The sequence below is a fragment of the Lissotriton helveticus genome, chromosome 8 (assembly GCF_964261635.1).
Source record: "Lissotriton helveticus chromosome 8, aLisHel1.1, whole genome shotgun sequence".
Classification (NCBI taxonomy): Eukaryota; Metazoa; Chordata; class Amphibia; order Caudata; family Salamandridae; genus Lissotriton; species Lissotriton helveticus.
Window position 1 is genome coordinate 24,636,415 of NC_136069.1, and position 20,418 is coordinate 24,656,832.

The 20,418-nt window shown below is 43.6% G+C and overlaps 1 protein-coding gene across 1 annotated transcript in view; it reads right to left on the minus strand.

The window, feature by feature from the left end:
- Nucleotides 1-243: 243 nt before the first annotated feature.
- LOC144772257 (uncharacterized) overlaps nucleotides 244-20,418 on the minus strand; it is a 367,797-nt gene continuing 347,622 nt past the window's right edge. The window contains 2 exon segments of the mRNA XM_078656480.1: nucleotides 244-2,501; nucleotides 2,504-3,445. Of these exon segments, the coding sequence (XP_078512606.1) occupies nucleotides 2,217-2,501; nucleotides 2,504-3,445 (1,227 nt within the window). The 3' untranslated portion in view covers nucleotides 244-2,216.

Below are 20,418 nucleotides of genomic sequence, written 5' to 3' on the forward strand. Positions count from 1 at the left end.
TACCCCTGATGCCATGGCCCCTGCCAAGGAGCACTCAACAATCTTATGTATTTGAATATGGATGAGAATTGTGATCACATGGAAGTCTGCCATATGGGCATTTCTCATCCGTAAGCTGATTAAGCATTGTCAAGTTTAAATGGATGTTGTGACTTGGAAAAGCAATAGGGAATTGTGAAAAATGTCATTCAAATGAACACAAAACAGGTTACAAGATTAATAAAATCATCATTAACATATATATACCAATAAGGATTAACTTTATTTCACTTTATATAAATTGAGACTTAACTGACTTCAAAAAACTTAACCTAAGATCCTCTACCAGATTTCTTTGCTAATGCTTAACACCATAAGTAGGCTTTTACTTTAATGGCTGTTCAAAGCCTATATCATATTCATTCCATGATTATGAATTACTCTTGCACAGTTACTAGTCTAACATTGGTACATTTTGCTCATACACGAGTTGTCATAACCCAGTTGTACGAGGAGAGATTCCATGATCTGCTTTCACTTGGGCATAGAAATATTTAGTCATGTTACAAAAAACATTGCACTTGTGAGAAAACATTGCAAATCTACAGGCATCCTTTCTTTGTGAGAAAGGAGATAGTGGCATTTGTTCAATAGCAATCAGAGCTCAAACTAATGCATAATATTTTGCTGTGTCTATAAAATAAGAAAATACATTTTATCCAAATGCCTCATGTAATGGTTGGATAGTTTGCTTACGTACCATCCATCCATTTTTATGGGGTGAATGTACTCAAAAGCTAGCAGAGCACCGTACAGGGTCAAATAAAAGCTTACATTCAATTAGTGATAGGAGGTGGTTGGTTTCTAGACCGTTACTGCACTGTGAAGTAGTGTTCCTTAAATATGTGAGTCTTCATCTTTTTCCTAAATTGGAGCAGCGTTGGGGTGATCCTCATGGATACGGGGATGTTGGTCCATATCCTGGTTGTATAGGTAAACATGAGTAAGCAAACCAGGTATACAGTTCCTAAGGAAAAGAGCAAAAAAGCAAGAAGAGGCCTGGTCGGTGTACTACCCTGACCCTATGGTAGAGACAGGGAGTCTCCCGTTTTGCGAAAGAGAACTCACACAACCCGGTGGGGGTCATGCTTCATCAGAGGGCATGCTCCGCATCAGGCCGGCGCTTCAATGTCTGACAAGCACCCTATGAGGGGCTCTTTATCAGAGATATTTTTATCCCAGGCCAGCAGGTGCAGTGAGGGTAAAGGGCCTAGTGGTGTAGATGCAAGTGAAAAATGTGCAGGAATAGTGTAGGGAAGGTTAAAAAGGGGAGTCCAGCGGTGCACCAAATTCAATTTATTAAGTAAGTCCACTGGTCCCAATTAAAAATTGAGAGTGCAAGCAACCTCTGAAATGATGTCCAGTTGTGGCTGCGAGTTACAGGTTGGCTTGTTTCTTGCCCGGTGTATCAGGAGGATCACATGGCAATACTTCAGGACCAATCTATATATACTGTCAGCACAGTGGATAGTTCGTATTAGTATCACCAGTGAACCAAGCACTTAAGAAATAGCCTATCAATGAGGTAGCTGTCGTTTGTAGCCCAACCCAATTTGGGCGGCTTGCTGGCTCCTTCGAACGAAAGGCGGGGCAAGTGCTAAAATTATTAGCGTAGATCAGCAGTAGCAGATTACCCAAGTACCTACCCCTGGTAGACAGCTTTTTTTGCAGTTTCTTCACAGACCGTATGCCTTTGCATGGCGAGCAGCCCAAAATAAGGCCTCTCGTTTACTGCAGTTGAAAATATTTTCTTGTGTGCTTGCCGATGGTGAATTAGAATTGATAGCCAAGTAAGTAGGTGTACATTGTTTTATACAAAATTAGGTATGAAAAATAAAATAACTTGTTCTCTCAGATACAGAGTTAGTCTATTATGCAATAACGTAATTTCCATAGTCACTGAGTGTGTATGTTGTTTCACCTGTGTGTGTGTATATCTGTTGATGGATCTCTAGAAACACTGATTTAACCCCTTGCCTGCGGTCGGAATTCCGCTCCTGTGCTGGACATTCCGATCGTGGTCGTGACGGCTCCCGGCCGTCATCAGCGCACGAGCACTGTGTGCCATGACGGACGGGAGACGTCACCAGCATGCAAGGGGTTAATAAAGCTCTTTTACAGTCTCTCCAGGTGTATGCTTTACTACCTGTCTGTTCACTGATGGTTCTTTAGATGTGCTAATTGAGTACGGCTACTTCCACCAGTTTGGTTTTACAGCAGTGTGTTTGTTTATGTCTCTTTAGGTGTATAAAGTGAGTAAAGCTCTTTCCACATTCACTGCATGAATACGTTTTTTCGCCGGTGTGTGTTCGTTGATGAGTCTTTAAAGTTGATGCTTTATTGAAATTCTTTCCATATTCACAGCATGTGTATGGTTTTTCACCTGTGTGTTTCCGCTGATGGCTCTTTAGGTTTGCAAAGTGAGTAAAGCTCTTTCCACATTCACAGCATTTATATATTTTTTTTCCCCAGTGTGTGTTAATTTATGTCTATTCAGGTGGGTAGATTGAGTAAAGCTCTTTCCACATTGCCTGCATGCGTATGGTTTTTCCCCTGTGTGTATTCGCTGATGAGCCTTTAGAGAAGATGTTTCACTAAAATTCTTTCCACATTCAGAGCATGTATATGGTTTTCCCCCTGTATATGTTCGCTGATGGCTCTTTAGGAGTTTTAAATTACCAAGGCTTTTTCCACATTCATTGCATGTAAATAGTTTTTTTCCTGTGTGTGTTCTCTGATGGATCTTTAGGGTTGAGGTTTGAGTAAAGCTCTTTCCACATTCACTGCATTTATATGGTTTTTCACCTGTGTGTGTTCTCTGATGGTTCTTTAGAGTTGAGGTTTGAGTAAAGCTCTTTCCACATTCACTGCATGTGTATGGTTTTTCCCCTGTATGAGTTCTCTGATGAATTTTTAGGGCTGCTGATTGACTATAGCTCTTTCCACATTCACTGCATTTATATGGTTTTTCACCTGTGTGTGTTCGCTGATGGATCTTTAGAGTTGAGGTTTGAGTAAAGCTCTTTCTACATTCACTGCATGTGTATGGTTTTTCCCCTGTATGAGTTCTCTGATGAATTTTTAGGGCTGCTGATTGACTATAGCTCTTTCCACATTTACTGCATTTATATGTTTTTTCACCTGTGTGTGTTTGCTGATGGTTCTTTAGAGTTGAGGTTTGAATAAAGCTCTTTCCACATTCACTGCATGTGTATGGTCTTTCTCCTGAGTGTGTTTGTTTATGTCTCTTTACGTTAACAAAGTAAGAAAAGTTCTTTCCACATTCATTGCATGTATATGGTTTTTCCCCTGTGTGTGCCCAATAATGGTACTTTAGGCTTGTTAAGTAAATAAAGCACTTTCCACATTCACTGCATATGTATGGTTTTTCCCCTGTGTGTGTTCGCTGATGTTGCTTCAGCATTGTTAATGTAGTAAAGCTCTTTCCGCATTCATTGCATGCATATTGTTTTCCCCCTGTGTGTGTCCACTGATGGTACTTTAGGCTTGGTAAGTGAGCAAAGCTCTTTCCACATTCACTGCATGTGTATTTTCCCCCGGTGTGTTGTCTCTGATGACTCTTAAGATTTCTAGCATGAGCAAAGCTCTTTCCACATTCACTGCATTTGCATGGTTTTTCCTCTATTTGGGTTCGCCGATGCCGTTTTAGTTGTTTACCCCGAGTCAGGCTCTTTCCACATTCACTGTATGCATTTGATGGTTCTCCTTTAGATGTTTCATAATCATCTCCTTGAATTGATGTTGCATTATAACTCATCTTACTTTCAATGCATCTGAATGATTTTGATCGTTGTGGTTGCTGTTAGCAAAGTATATTTGATACCTTTTCGCACCAAAAACTTCTTCTGTGTAGTTTTTTTCTGTTATTGTTTGTGAGTGGACTTTTAGCGGTGATGCTTGATGAATGGACTTCCCAAAGACACTCCGCTTTTATGAGGTGCCTCCTGTTTGCCGATACTGCTTCAGTATGAAGTAGAAACCAAAGCTAACATTTTGTTTACTGTGCATGTATGATTTGTTTTCCCCAGTGTTTACGGTCCATTGGTCAGTCACATTTTGGCATACATCCCATTGATGTGCATGCTGACTGAGTGTTGCTGAAATTCTAACAAGGCAGACGGACTGTGGTTGCTGAAATACCGACACTTTACTAACATTCAGTACATATATGTGGTATTTCCAACATGTCTGTTTTGTACCTTTAAATATAAAGTTGAATGGTGACTAGAATCCTTGCCAATCTGTATGCTTTTTCTGCTGAGGTATGCATCTTCGATCTTGGTTAAACATTTTCAAAGAACTGAACAAAGAATGAACATCATTGCTGGCTAACTGCTTATTGCAATTGATTGATTAATTTGGGATTGCAACAGCTACCCAAAGGTTGTCCGAGCTCTATTAACAACATTAATCCTAAAAGTAAAAAGGAATTAACAACCGTTTAGATCTCCATGAAAAAATATTGTCCGCTGTTTCAGAAAGGAATGAAAGTTGTTGCTAAGTTTCAGTTCAATTGGGAGGGAATCCTTGGGGAGGGTACAAGAAACGTATAAGATCTACCTCCTTGCCTAGAAAGATTTACTCTTGGTATAATTACTAAAAGGCTTCTCTAAGCTAAGTTACGATGATCCCTTATCATTGTAGGCCGTGTGGGTGATACATAAAGTCTTAGACCAAATTCCTTTTTTTTCACCAGAAGCCAGTGAAGTTTCCCCAGATTCTCCAGGTTAATCCTACATCCAGTCTAGCTGCCGAATTTTGGACAATTTGAAGGCTTTGCACAAGATACAGAGGTTAGCCCAAATATAGGACATTTCCATACTCCAATCTCAAGCCAAACAGTGGTTTGATGACAGTATTCCTAGAGGTAATCGGTAGAAGTGGAAACATTTGAATAGCATACCCAGAATTACAAACCAAGTGGAAACAACCTTCTTCATGTGCTTAGTAAAAAATTAACTGGCTATTCATAAGGATTCCCAAAATGTTGGGCTCTTCAGTTGGGGCCGTTTTCACGACACATGCAAGCAAAGTATAAACTTCATTGCCAAGTCTGTGCACACTAGGGTAGTGTTCTGCGTTTGAAATATTATATTATTGTCAACTTTAGTTGTTTGCTTTACAATTAATGTTTTGCCCACGTTTGATTTTGTTCTGTTGTTCAGAAGGTACAGCGCAACAGATTGTATGATGGACTAAAGCCACAGCATGGTTCTTATCATGTTCGCTCGTCGGTGCACCCTTTAATAAAGAATGTCCAGTGCAATTACTGACGCTGCAATTTGATTCTATGCATGTGGCATGATCGTTCTCTGATTCTTGGAGCGACTGGATTGCTCTTGATGCATGTTGTAGCATTTCTTCATGTGGGAGTTCTTCTGTCTCTTACTGTGCTGTTTGGTTTCTGGTGTCATCTCTGTTCTTCTTCATCATATTACGTATTTATGACTCTGCGCTCTGTGGAAATAAAAAGATTTGTTATCACTAAATCTATAGGATGCATATAGAACATATCATGGAAAGAAAATAACTAATTTCAATTAAATGTACACTAAATCGGATGACATTTATGTTACTGTATCATTCACAGCCACTGTACAGATTTTCGGTTATTTGTCTTATGGCTCACTTTGCCTGTAAAGACTCGAACCATCCTTATACAAACCAGTCTTGATCTTGCTCGAAGGAGAACAGTGAAGCTCAAACTGCAAGGCAAACTTCACACCACACAGGCAACCCAAGACTGGTTTCGATATTCAAGATCCTTGTAAATAACATGCATCTTGAATTTTATGTCACAGCTAGAAAATTATTGAAGAAATCCTAACTTCAGTGTGTCTACAAGTAACCCTAGTATAACAGAATCATGAAAAAACAAAACAATAATGCATACAGTAAAACAAAATACAACATGATTGTTTGAAAAACAGTATCATGCTCAAGACAAACCATAACCCAGGGACAAAGTCCTTTTAAGGTCGTAGCTTACCAGAGAGTGCAGCTGTCTGGTAAGCTAAAGACGTCTCGGGGACTTTCAGAAAGTTAACCTAGGAATGTACCCACCCATTGTTTACCACTAGCTTCGTGGTTTGTAACTCACATTTTCTGGATATCTAGTTGCTGCTTTTATTTGTTGTAAGCTCTCCAGGTTAAATTTGTCTCTCGTTGCCCAAACCGTGCTTACTTTATTATTCCACCATCTCACTTTCTCTAAACGGGCCTTTAAATCTTGTTCTTGTCACATTTGCTGTGCATTCAAAGACAGGTCAAATGTCAAGCTGTGTCTTCCAGGGAGCTTGGTGTTTATTTTTTTTCGTTCTCCGACTTCAAAGTGGGAGGATTCATGTGATAATCATGCTGGCTAGGAAGGCTGTACATTTTATTTCAAGCACACAACAACATTTCAATGTTTGTAAATGAACTGTGCTGACGATCAAATCAGTACATTAGGTGATGAGATTGCCACACATTGTGCACTGTATTATTTTTATCTGTAAAACTGTATGTGAGTGCAAATGTGATTAAAGCAAACACAAGGAGATGATGGACGGAGCATTGAAACATTTCAGACACTCACCCCCAGTCACAGATCTGGGATGAATCCATCATCGTTCTTTAGCTCACTTCACCACCCCAGTTCAGACCCAGCCATATGAAAATCAGTCTTAACCCTGTGCCTCATGGTAACAGTCCAGACCGAACTGCCAAGCCAGGTCTTTCCTGGACCATCAGCCTGGCTAGCTTGAATCCAGTGGCAAAGTGAGCAAGGGACCCTTGTCTGGGCATACCCTGCCAACTTAGGGTGGACAAAGCAAACACAAGGAGATGATGGACGGAGCATTGAAACTTTTCAGACACTCACCCCCAGTCACACTAGGGTGATAAAGTGAGCTAAAGAACGATGACGGATTCAACCCAGATCTGTGACTGGGGGTAAGTATCTGAAAAGTTTCCGCACTCCGTCCATCATCTCTTTGTGTTTGCTCAGTGCAAATGTAATTGTTATTTCAACTGAAGATGTGCTGTCTGTAATGGCAGTATGCTACCATACCATGCATACTGCACACACCGCACTACGCCACTCCACCCCACCCTGTGTCATTGCACTCTTCTCAAAACCATTCCACTCTGCGCCTCTCTACTCTACACCACTCCACTCTACCCCACCCCACATTACTATGAACCACTTCACTCTACACCACTGTACATCACTCCACTCTATGCCACCCTACTCTGCACTCGAGGCCAATGAACACTACTCGGTACCACTGCCCGGTACACTAGTCCACTCTATGGCAATCCCTCCTACATCACTCTAATCTACACTGCACCACCGCACTCTACTCTCAAACAATCTACTCTATGCCAACTTCACTCTACTCTGCCTTACACTATGCCATTACACTCTGTACCACTTTACTTAAACCAATAAATAAACAAATAATGCGCTCTATGCAAATCCACTCCGAATCACTGCACTCGACACCAATCTATTCTACCCTTTGCCACTGCACTCCACACTACACTACAATAGTCAGACCCTCCAGTTTATCGCGATGACGCGATTCACGAACAAATTGCGAAATCGGCAGACTACCGCGATGGCCGCGATAATAACCATATTGGCCGCAATATTTAGAAAAAAGTGTCTCTACCGGTGGGAGACAGCAAAACAAACTATGCCTTTTATTGGCTGTGCGCCCCTCCCCACTCGTGTGTGTCAGCAGCTTCCCGGGGACACACAGACAGTCAGTTTTTTAGCTGCCAGCCGCACCCGAGTACTTAACAGGTCTTTAAAGACCTTTCATGTCTAAAGCTGAGGCTGGGGCTGCAGTTTTGCCCCATTTGTTTCTCATTTGGGCCTCGCGCCTTAGAATAATAAACTCCAGTGAGAGGGTAGGGCTGCTTCTGGGAAAGGCATCCCCCTCCAACCGCGTCACGCTGTGCTGAGAACGCAGTGGCGCCCCCCAGCTACCGAGGATACTGCAAGCTGAGCTCTGCAACAACAAAGCGACGATTCTGGCAAATAAAAGTAATAAATAACCGTGGGACGCCCTGTCTCCACAAGTTATAAAATATGACTGAACAGTTGAATTTTGTAGATTTTCAGTCACATCACAAAAACAATTCGCAATGACACCCTAAATGTAAAAAAAAATCCATCTACTGAATGTTCACAGACATGTATGTGGCATTTTACAGGGCTTCTTCCACTTTTAACCACGCCCCATCTTGACGGCGAAGCTGTGCGCATTAAACACGTATACTTATTACAACTGACTGCACACACTTTATTCCAGCTTTCACAACACAATGTGACAAATCTTTGTTTTTGTAAACTGTATTAGTGACAGCAAAAATAACTATTTCTTACACTATTATTCAAAAACAAGCTTTGATAACGTCAATAGGGTTGACTTTTGCATAGTGAGCATAGACAACCTGTCGATTCACATAGTGACACAGATTATATATTTATGCATATATACACAAAGGGCTACATGTCTATAAATATCGATGCAGCATAGACAAGACCAGATGCCCAAGGAGCAAGGATGTCACTTATGAGCGTTTGTTTGGTTTAAGCGCTGGAGGGGATCTTAGAGGGCTCTAGTAAGGTCAGAGGTGCGGGGACTGGGCTGAAGGACAAACCAGGAGCTCATAGAATATTTTTGAAACAATGGAAGGTATTAAGACGTAGGCGGCTCGATGTCCAACTTACAGGACAAACTATGGTGCTACCTTGTAAATAGGAATGATGTATTGTTTAGTGCAAATCTTTTTCATGAACATATGCTTACTGATCAAAAACGCTCTGAGACTGTTATATTTCTATGCACAAACAAGACTTCTGGTCATTCGTATGGGGGCTGACTTGGGAGGTTGGACTCAAGAGTAAATAGCACTCAGGGCATCGACGTGTCCCGTACATACTACAGTTTATGATGAATCAAGAATCCAAGCTCTAAGCTTTGCAAAATGGCTGGTGAACCAAAGTAGACTATAACAATACCAAAGAAGGTGATTCCTAATGGTTTATCCCCCAAGAGTCCTGAGTTACCCAGAGGGACACTTTACCATGGGTTGTTATTGTGGTTGTTTCCAGTATTGGCTACTTACTACACATACCTGGAAACCACAACAGCATCCTCCCGAGATACCGAGGGCTTTTGTGTTTTGTAGTGTAGTTCCTATTATCCCAATAGGCTCTGCGCATTGGAATAATACCTTCAATAGTATAGGCCTAGACCAGACGTTAACTAGGTCTTCTACTGTCGATATTAGACTTAAAGTTTTGGGTTTGCCAGCTAGCTCAGAGTTCACTAGAAACTTTCTCGAATAGGCAAGGAGGAGTTGAACCTCCCTGGATAGACAAGAAGGGATTTAGTTTCTGACAACCATAGAACATGACAACTTTGCTCTCCCCTAATCAAGAGTGTATCTCTAGAGTCGTGTGAAAACAAAAGACACCTTATTTTACTCAGTCAGTACGTGCATTCTTAGTTTCACCAGATTGTAGAGAAAAGGAAGAGACGGGCGTGTTCAATAAAAGATGTTATTTATTGATCAGTCTCTTTTCTCGTACAAGAGAAATGAATCGATATTATTGCAATACTTATGGTTAAGTAAAGTGCATACAATAAAAGCAGAAGTATAAAATAATACTGTAAAAACATTTATATGGTTTCTAAGCCATATGGTGGTTTAAAATGGAAAAAATAGATACATACATATAAACATTTGACTAATCGTACTCAACTGGTGCTTCTAACCACGCCTACCCCGGTGTACCTGACCTAAGCCTAATACGTGGGCGGGAATAGAAAGTAGCAGTTTAAGTTAAGTTTGTTTTTGCCAAGTGACGGACTCAAGAATTCTCTGCAAGGGGTTATTCAGTTCTGTACCTGGAACCTAGGATGGTTGAGGGATGGTATCTCTCGTCTTTGGTCTCGATATTCCAGGCTGCCTGCAAGGGCTGCTTGGAAGCGCCGGAGCTGGATTTCTCGGCAGGAGAAAGCAGCGTCTCGTTCTCAGCGCGTCAGGAAGGCGGGGCTGCGCCAGCGGGGTCCGCTCTGTGCTGTGCTTCGGCAAGTCTGGCTGCTCCGATCTCGTCACCACCGCGTGTGTTTGCTTAAGGCAATATCGGTAATATTTATACCTGTAAGGTGCCGAGATTGACGTAAGGATGGACATAGATACGTCAATAAGGATGTCATACAAACTGGTCGTTAGCACATTCTTTTGCTGAAGTTCTCGGTGAAATCAAAACAATGGCCGCAGGGTTTTTCCCAGGTTGTCATAGGTTTGATTTGTTTTGAGAACTCCGTATGCCTTATCAGGGGCTGGAGGAATATTGCTTTGCCTAATTAGATGGCAAGCGTTATGACCTAATCAGATAACGCGCTCCTGTGCCGTGGTCTGGCGTAATCAGATAACGGTTTCTGCATCATGGGATGGCTGCTAGTTAACTTGTTAACCAGAACAGGGTCAGGAATAGGGGGATCGATACAGAACCTATAGGAATACATCACACCCACTCCACGCTAACTATGGCCATATTTACGAATCTAGGCATAGTAAAACATACTGTAGAGTATCTTGTATACCTTACCACCCCAAAATACATATAATGCATTTCGAAATTATGTAATATACGGAAAAAACAGTCACATGTACTATATGCACTCAAGCTGTAGAATAATGCTAAAGTAATCACGCATATGTATACATTATTACTAATCGAATATGAGAATTACACATGAAATGGCTCTTAATACAGAAGAAAAAGGTTCGAGACCACTTCATCACAGAATAAAAATAATTATGAACATACCAGCGGGCAGCTAATGTCTATAAAGTTTCTAAAAATAGAAATTTAGTTCTCTAAGAATAGTTCTTACTTTAAGCAGAAGATAAGTGTCCCGAAAAATCGTAAAAATATTTTGGGGCTGCTGAAAAAAATTGCTGTCCGTGAACTGGAGGGAAAATTGTTCATGCTACTTTATTATTAAAGTTGAAGGCCAAATTCAGGGTGTTGGGAACGCCGTGTGCTAGCTTGCTCAAAAGTCGTTATTTCTGCTCTGGTGAGAACATCATATCATTGAGACTGTCGAAAAAGCTGTCAACAGCTTCCTGTTTAAGTTCCACTAACTCGGAAAAAGATGTAACCATGCATTCATGTGCATGATTGTCTCCATTGACGTTTTGATTAGTATTGCTGACAGAAGGTCGTACCTGATCGATGCTGCTTTCATCTTGAACTTCACTACCCCTCAATCGTAGTGGTGAAGTTTCCACGAATGCCGTCATCAGGATTGGCAGCCGTTGAGGGCAGCACAATGCATGAGCCGTTACCGGACCCAACAATGTTTCTGCATCCATTGGCGCATCCGATTGTAGCGTCAGACAGGTGTCCAACACGCATTCTTCTCCGCACAGCAAGCACCTTAATACAGGTAAAACACATCGATGCCACATTGGTCGAAATGAAAGAAACCAAGTCATGTTCAGGTCTCTAAGCCGGGAAAGTCCCAGGATTTTTGATATCCGGTCCCGGTATCCAATGGCTCGGATTGTTTCTTCCCTTGTCGCAGGTGTTTTGTCTGTGACATGGTTTGCCATAACGAAATATAAGGACCAAGAATAGGATTCCTGCAATTAGTCCCAAAATGAGGGGAAGTCCGCCAAAAATCGAATGGACGAAGTCTGGAAAAATACCCAGTATGGCTTTGAATGGTGTTAATGCCATCGAAAATACTGTCTTAAATACATCTGAGACTCCACTGGTATCAGAAATATTTAAGATTTCATTCAGGATTTCTGTGAAATGTATGGGGGAATTAGTTGATAACAATGAGTGAATCTCTGCAGTCGTCCTTGCGACTAGGAGATCATAAGAGCCAGTGACCCCACCCAGACTATCGCGCTGTTAGCGCTCTAGCTGATTGCATCAGGCAGGGCATTTAAGGCAGCGAGGAGCAGCGGGAGCTTGCGGAAGGGAGGACGGTGGCAGAGTCTCCCCGACCCGCTTTTTAATATCTGCTGTGAGTGCTACAGCGCTCTGCGCTCCCTACTACCTGGTACCTGTTTGCGTGCTCCTGCACATTTTAATTTTTAATTTGTGATTACTACATTTTAAAATTTGTGTGATACTCACTGCTATTACTGTGTTGGTGCACCGGGGCTCACTAGGACTTCCTGATTCTTAGAGGGCCTGCGCTCGATTCTTCCCCTGCCCCACCCCGTTCCGACGCGGCAACCAGTGCCGATTGAGCGGAGGGCGGGACAGGAAGAGCCAGTGACCCCACCCAGACTATCGCGCTGTTAGCGCTCTAGCTGATTGTATCAGGCAGGGCATTTAAGCCCTCTCGTCGCACAAGCGCGCAGCGGTTGCGCGCAGGGGGCGCCTTAGTCGCGCCTGAGACGAGCCAGAGAGGAGCCAGTCTGTGCCCGTCCGTGACCGAACGGGGCCAGGGGCCATGATCCCTGTTCCCCTGGCACCCTCCGGTAGCGGAGCAGACAGACTTAGGTATTCCTCCAATGACCTACGTAATCTGTGGCACCCGCCGCCGAAAGGCTGCGCACAGGACTCTGGCCCATGTCCCGGAGGCCCGTTTTCTTGTAAGCACTGTCATTACCAGTCATACCCATGTCCTCCCCTTTTAGGCACACTGACCCCTGAGGACCCTAGCCCCAGGCCCCCTAGGGGCAACAGCATATTATGCAATATTAGATCCCTCCCGAAACACCACTCGGAGGTTTGGGATTTAATTCACTCTGCCCGCCCTGATTACTGCTTCTGTACGGAGACCTGGCTTAAACCCCATCTGGTCCCTGCTATCACCTTGGGGATCCCTCTGGGGTACAAGATTCTTAGGCTGGACCGCCCTGTCAAGACCGGCGGCGGGGTCGCCGTTATTTACAAAGACACTTTCACTGTTACCATTCTTGACCAATGCTGTACTAGTGACATTGAAATTCTGGTTTTCAAAATTGGTTCCACATTACAAGCTTGCTGGAAGGGAGCATTGGTGTATCGTCCCCCTGGCCCCTGTGCCGAGGCCTCGACCCTCCTTCTAGAGACACTAGCTCCACATATCAGCATAGGGACTAATTTTGTACTCCTTGGAGATTTCAATGTCCACAGTGAACTGTCTGACAATGCAGAAGCGCGCAACCTGCTGGCTGACTTATCTGCCCTGGGCTTCAAACAGTGCAACCAAGGTCCGACCCATCGGGCCGGTCACACCCTCGACATAATCCTGTCTAACTCGCACTTCCTGACCTGTTATCCTCCAACGCAGGTGGAGTGGACCGACCATTTTGTAATTAATTTTTCCCTCCCCACTCTCATTGAAGAACGCCCCCAACCTGCTCCCCTCCCGTTATGGCGCAGGCAGTGGCACAAGGTGTCCGCAGACACTTTTAAAACTGCTTTCATACCTCCGGACTTTCTCCCCTCTGACTCCCCCAGCTTGGCCCTGTCCAAATACAATGGTGCCTTGAACACTGCGTCAACCTCATTGCCCCTTTAAGACTCTGCAACTGGCGTTCTAACCGCAGGCAGGAACCATGGTACTCGGACTTACTGCGTGCGGAGAAAAAGGCATGCAGGAAGTTGGAGAAGTCCTGGAGAATTTCACGCAGTGCTGCCGATAAAGACCGCTATGGCTCAGCCATGAGACTCTATCACAGGAACATCAGAGCTGCCCGTAAATCCCACATTGTCTCCCAACTTTCTGAGGCTGGTAATGACTCTAAACTGCTGTACCAGGTTCTCTGTACATTCACCAAGCCCGTCGCTTGCGACAGCCCAGAGACATTGTCCCAAAAACTGTGTGAGGATACTGCTGGGTTTTTTGCCGATAAAATTGATGCTATTTATCGAAACATTGCCCTATCAAGCTCACTTGTTGATGATAAGGACCCCTCTCCCAGCCTTCAGCCCGGAACAGTCGGAGCTGCCCCCGCTGCGCTGTCCTCTATCCCCGAGATTAGCTTGGACCAAGTCAACTCTCTGATTGGGACCATTAAATCAGGCAGCCCAGTGGACCCTGTACCCGCCCGTGTCATGCACCTCATTGGGAGTGTCCTCAGTCCCTCCATTCAGACGGTGATCAATCGCTCCCTTTCCGAGGGACTGGTCCCCCGGGAGTGGAAAGAGGCCATGGTCAAGCCCATCAGGAAAAACACCTCCATCCCCTGGTCAGACATGACCAACCTGAGGCCAATCTCCCTTTTGCCGTTTGTCGGCAAACTGATGGAGAAGCATGTTAACCACCACCTTTCCAGCTTCATTGAGCAGACCGGCAGTTTGGACCACTCTCAGTCGGGGTTCAGGCCTAGGTATAGCACCGAGACGGCTCTTCTCTCCGTCACGGATGCTATACGCATGTCCCTGGACAGAGGTTTGTCTGTGGTGTTGGTGCTGCTGGACTTGTCCACAGCATTCGACACCATATCCCACGCCATTCTCCTAACCAGACTAAAGGAGATTGGCATTGACAAATCTGCCCTGGCGTGGTTCACCAGCTTTCTCTCTGAGCGCACCCAGAAGGTGAATATGGGCTCCTTTAGTTCCACCTCTGCCAGCATCATCAGAGGAGTCCCGCAGGGCTCCTGTCTCAGCCCTACGTTGTTTAACGTATATGTCTCCTCCCTGGCCAACATTATGAGGTCTTTCGGGTTTATGCCCATCTCTTACGCTGACGACACGCAGCTGCTGTTCACTTTTAAAACCTTTACCCCGGAGATAAGACAAACTTTCTCTAACGGCATGACTGCGATCGCCAGCTGGATGGCCAAGAACTTTCTCCAGTGTAATGTGGGAAAGTCGGAGGTCATGCTATTTGGAGAGGCAAAAATCCTGTGGACCCCTGACTGGTGGCCCACCAGTCTGGGTTAGGCCCCTTCCCCGAAACAGGTGGTGAAAAACCTGGGGGTCCGTCTAGACCATGACCTCACCCTTGCTCATCATGCCAGCACCACGGCGGGATCCTGCTTTCACATTATTAGCCTCCTTCGGAAAGTGTTCCCCCTTCTACCTGACAACACAAGAAAGACCTTGGTCCAGGCCCTCGTTCTGAGCCGCCTGGACTATTGCAATGGCCTATTTTTAGCAGCCAATGAAGGAGTGCTTAACAAACTTCAGGTTGTTCAGAATACCGCGGCACGTTTGGTGATCAATGCCCCCCCCAGAACGCCATCCTTGCCCCTCCTCAAAGCCCTCCACTGGCTTCCCATCCGGAAACGGGTGGAATTTAAGATCTGCTGTGTGGTGCACAAGAGTCTCCACAACCTAGGGCCGCACTATCTGGCCGAAAAATTTGTATACCACCGCCCTTCCCGCAATATGAGGTCCAGCAATCAGCTGTTACTACAGATTCCCAGACATAATAAGACCAGACAGGGAGGCCGTGCCCTCTCCATCATGGGCCCTCGTCTGTGGAACAATCTTCCCCTTTCCCTTAGAGAATGCCCGAGCCATCTAGCTTTCAGGAAATGCCTAAAGACAACTCTGTTCTAGGATGAGCGCTGCCCGACCTGTTCACTTCACAGCACCGCGCGGAGATACACCTTCGGGTGTGAGGCCGGCGCGATACAAGCCCATAAATAAATAAATAAATAAATACGTTTCTTTTGATGACGTGAGCCTGGTCGGCGTCTGAAGAAGCACTGTTTTCATTCTGCTTAAAGTATCAATTCGAATAGAAGTAATTTTCAAGTTAGGCCATGCCCTTGCCTCCCTGTCTGGAAAGGAGCTGGGGAACAATAAGCGTCCACAGCACATGACCTTCGCAGTCGTAGTTATGAGATAAGGAATCCCGGGCAGTAAACTACAACATCTGCGATCCACAATTAGAATGTAACTCCCGTTATAGAGTCTTTTAAAGAATGGTTCTATCTCTGTTGCAGGTGCGCCTAGCTGGTGACATGAAAGGTTATTTGAGTTTCCTTCATAGGCTCCATGCAAACTAATTCCATTACACAGAAGTGTACCGCTTAGTGACATCGCACAATTATTGCCACTAAGAAACACTTTCTGTCCTTTATTACTGACACATGCATGTGAATAGGGCAAGTTCCATGTTGACTTAATGTACCCTTTTCCCAATTTTTCGTACATGCCAGCCTGTATATATTTTTGGCAGTATTGAAACCTGAAGGTAGATATTGGAATATTAATTATCCCATGTATTATCCATTCACTGACAGGTCGTTCTGACATTGTCACTGGTAATCTCTCGAGTTTCTCAATGCTCAGGATTGTATAATCAGCACCCTTCTGTGCCATACTGATTTGTTTATCAGTAAGGTTAAAGATATTGAATAGTGACGTTGTGTTGATTAAAAGCCAAGGCACATAGCCTGAACGCAGATTTTGTAACGTCCAGCCAAGCTGTATAATAGAACGCAATTGAGACTGACCGTGTTGTAACAACAGTAAGTCTTGCGATATTATGTTGATTGCTGAAGACACAATGCTGTCCAATGAAAAGATTCTGGAGGACAGAGTCATTAACCCATTGTCCACTACAGAAAGTGATTTTTCCAAATTAATACGGTCAATTTCCCGTATACTTTCTGCTGTCTCAATTTGAGTTACCTTCCAGGCCTCGTTGTAAGCTGCATATATAGAGGCTGCTATGAAGCGTTTTTGACGCTGTTTGCGCGGTCCCATAATGAAATCACGCAAGTCAGCACCATCAGTAAGTAAAGTTAGGTGTTGCTTAATTTCTGTCAGTGTGGAAGTTTGTAGCCATTGAAGGCATAGTTTGCCCACACTGTAGGTTGTGATTATCCCTGGGTATTGTCTTTGGGAATATCTAGGGTCTGGTCTGGTCAATGTGAACCCCTGTGTTTTGTTCAGGAATCTGTCTTGACAGTTATTAGTATCTGTGGGCCAGATTAACCATTGTTTCCAATCAGGATGTGTTCTGTTTTGGTTTAATACATAGTTTACGTCTATCTCTTCATCTGTAGAGCTATTGCTGTTCATTGTTGGCTTTGGAATAGACGGTTTATTTAAGTCTTTGATTTTGGCTAGGCCAAGACAGGTAGTTTGTTGAACAGTGTCATTCAAAAATATAATTTGTTCTGGGATCATGCAGGCTCTAAACAATGATTCTATACCTTGTACTTGCCATTCTTTTGTACCCCAAACACTTTTTACTTCAACATTTTTGTCCCAATAATCAAAACCAAATGTATTCATTTGTTCAAAAAACGAGTCCGAATATATCAATTTCGTGTTTGTAAGCATGGTTTTTGTTCCGGTCTTATTTGACAATTTGAAATAATATGTTTCAGCATTACTTGTGTTGAACCCTGAAAAGTATGAATATTTGTCATAAAAGGTTCTTGAGCTTCCTTTTGGAGGGGTTGCACAATGTTCCCATTGATTATAATTTAAAACATTTCTAGGTTGTGCAGATTTATGTAAAAAATGGTTACCATAGTGGTTGTAACAGTACATACTATCATAATTAGACGAACCCTGCAAATAATCATGTTTGGTAAATTTAGCAGACATCACTAGGTCAGACATCATATCATTTATACTTTCAAAGTCCCAATCATCAGCAAATGAGCTTGGTTTTACAAAGTCACTCAACGAGATCTTAATTTGGTGTGGATATTTCAGGATTTCAACCGGACCATAAATTTCGTAGTCAGTGTTGTCCCATGCTACCCCACCCGGTATAGGATTGGCTGTGAAGTTGACTGAAGAAAGTTCTCTTTTCTCGACGTGTGAAGACGTGTGTGGCTTGAGGATCAAGTTGATTTTCTGGCTTGCTGTGTCCATTTTAGCATATTTTCCCTCAATGAAGCGTCCCAAGCATAGTACCATGATGAGCCAAAGTATGAGGATAAATGCACCAAAGGCCACCCAAAATTCAATCCATGGAGAAATCAGATAGGTTTCTTTCAGTTGTTTCAAAAGTTCCTTAGCTTTATCTTTAACCCCTTCCACGTTCATGACGAGCTGGGCTCGTCATGAGGTAGCCTCCTCGCACGCTCATGACGAGCCCAGTTCGTCATGTAACATGCACTTTACAAATTCTCAGCATGCGGGCGGAATTCCGCCCGCATGCATGTGGTTAAAGGTTTTTGTTGATGGCTGTGTTTTTGATTCACTGAGGTCTTCAGAGGAATCATTGAAGTTTATGAAGAAGCCGGATGCCGTTCTGTCAATTGTTCCAATTGCTTCAGGATTACTGTTTCTTGCATATTCGTTTGTTACTTCATCGTAGGTTGGTGTGTCTCTACTAAATGTTTTTATTTGGGTTTTTAGAGGTGTGAGTTCCAATGCATTGTTGCATAGTCCTTGTTGTTGTTCTGTAGGCGTTTCGAATGTGATTAGCCTCTTAGTTTGGACCTCTGTATTTGTAGCAAACCTTGGTGTTCTACTACTTATCGGGAGTCCACTTGGCCTACTGTTTGTTATCGGCCACATGATTGTGGTTTTACCAGGTCGATGGATACAACTTGGTTCTCCTTTTTACCAGCAAGCGGCGGTAGTACAACTGATCTTGTCCCGTTGATAGACAAGACAGGAACTGCTTTTCTGTAAGAAGGCCCAAATTCCTTCTTTACCGCGATCTTTTCTCTGACTAGATCCCCGACTTTTGGAATCCAGACAGGTCTTGCTGGGACAGGTGGTGGTTCTTCAGTGGTTGTTGGCTGCTGTTTCAACTTTATGTTGCTCAGGTCTTTTCTTGTTTCGTTTAAGTCCTGCAAAATAGCCAAACGATCTTTGATATCAAAGCTTTTTTCCTTCACCACTGAAGTCTGACTGTCAAGATCTAAGACCATCATCCTAGTCCCAAACAACAATTCGTACGGACTGAATCCCTTCGGAGAATTTCTTGGTAGGTTGTTTAGACTACGTTGGACACTTATTAGATGTTTGACCCACCCAGCTCCCGAACCTAATATCCTTTCTGTTATAGATTGCTTTATGCCTTGGTTTTTTCTTTACACCATCCCGTATCCCTCAGGAAGGAAGTGAGAAGAATCCCGCTTCGCTATGCTCATTTGGCCATGCTTCCCCACAGGCTTGAGGGCTAAAGTGAAAACATTGGTCAAACGTAGCATGCTCCTAGCGTATATGCCATTTAGACTCGCAAATCTTTGTATAACAGTCCCGACGTCAGCCGAGTGCTGGGGTCTACATTATAAGTGGGAACTAGTCTTTGTTTGTTAATAGGACGCATTATTTACACCGGTCTTATTGATTATTGTTTAGCCCTTCTTGAGTGAAACGCCATGGTATTACACCGTTTCTCTCGCCGCTGCGATCTCTGTTGCAGTCCGGGCATTTTTTTACAAAAATGTGATGCTGCAGGCTCATGCCTGGCCACCAGTACACTGATTGTAGTTCTTCCAGAGAATCTTTTAGTTTGAGATGACTAAGACCCTCACCTATATGTGCGTCTACAATTAACAAAGTTCTCCTGTCCATGTTTGGAATTACTCTATCCCCCACTCCAGGGATTCGAGCAAAAGGAACGGAGTTTGCATCGATTATGTATGTATAATTGAGTGGATAGTTGATCGGTAGCGCTGAGCAGTCGCCTTTTGATGACGTTCTCACCGCCAGCACTGTTTCACCGTCAATGTATTTCACTGTACGCTTTTTTCTAGCTACGGAAGCCGATTTAGTTGCTACCGCTGTGGCTGTCTCAGCCAATGAATTCCCTGCAACGTGAACGCCATCACGCTGATGACTCAGTGTATGTATCACGTGAGTCTTTGGTAGTTCTTTCTGTAACAGAACTATTTGTTTCCAAAGCAGTTTTTGCTGTATTGTTGCACCGGTGTCATCTTTGTAACCGTTTTGAATCCATTTCTGCAAATCGTTGTTATATGATTTGACGCAGTAATATGAATCGGACACTATAAGTGTCGGGAATTCGCGATCTGCATTATCTAGCGCCATTTTCAATGCTATTATTTCAGTCTGTTGTTCTGAATCAGTTTCTACTGAGTGTGTTTTTGTTAATAGAGGTCTTAGTTTTCCTCCGCGCCACACTTCTTTTGTAATCTCACATGTGGGGTTGTATGCTTGTTCTCCCCAAACGGAGGGTTGAGCATGTCCGTCTGTATAGATTACACAAGCGTACTGTCGTAATGGCAGAATGTCGATTGGCAGAGGGAATGTTCTTTCATATTCTAGATATTTTAATTCCTTTAGTTCTGGATCAAAGTAGTATTTTACTTTGTCCATTGTAATGGAATTCACCCATTGTATCCATTCCGGATTCAATGCTGTTGTTGGTAAATTACACGGTGTTGTTAATGCCTCAAAGGCTGATTCTGCTGTTCTGACTGTGATACGTCTACCGTCAGCTTTAT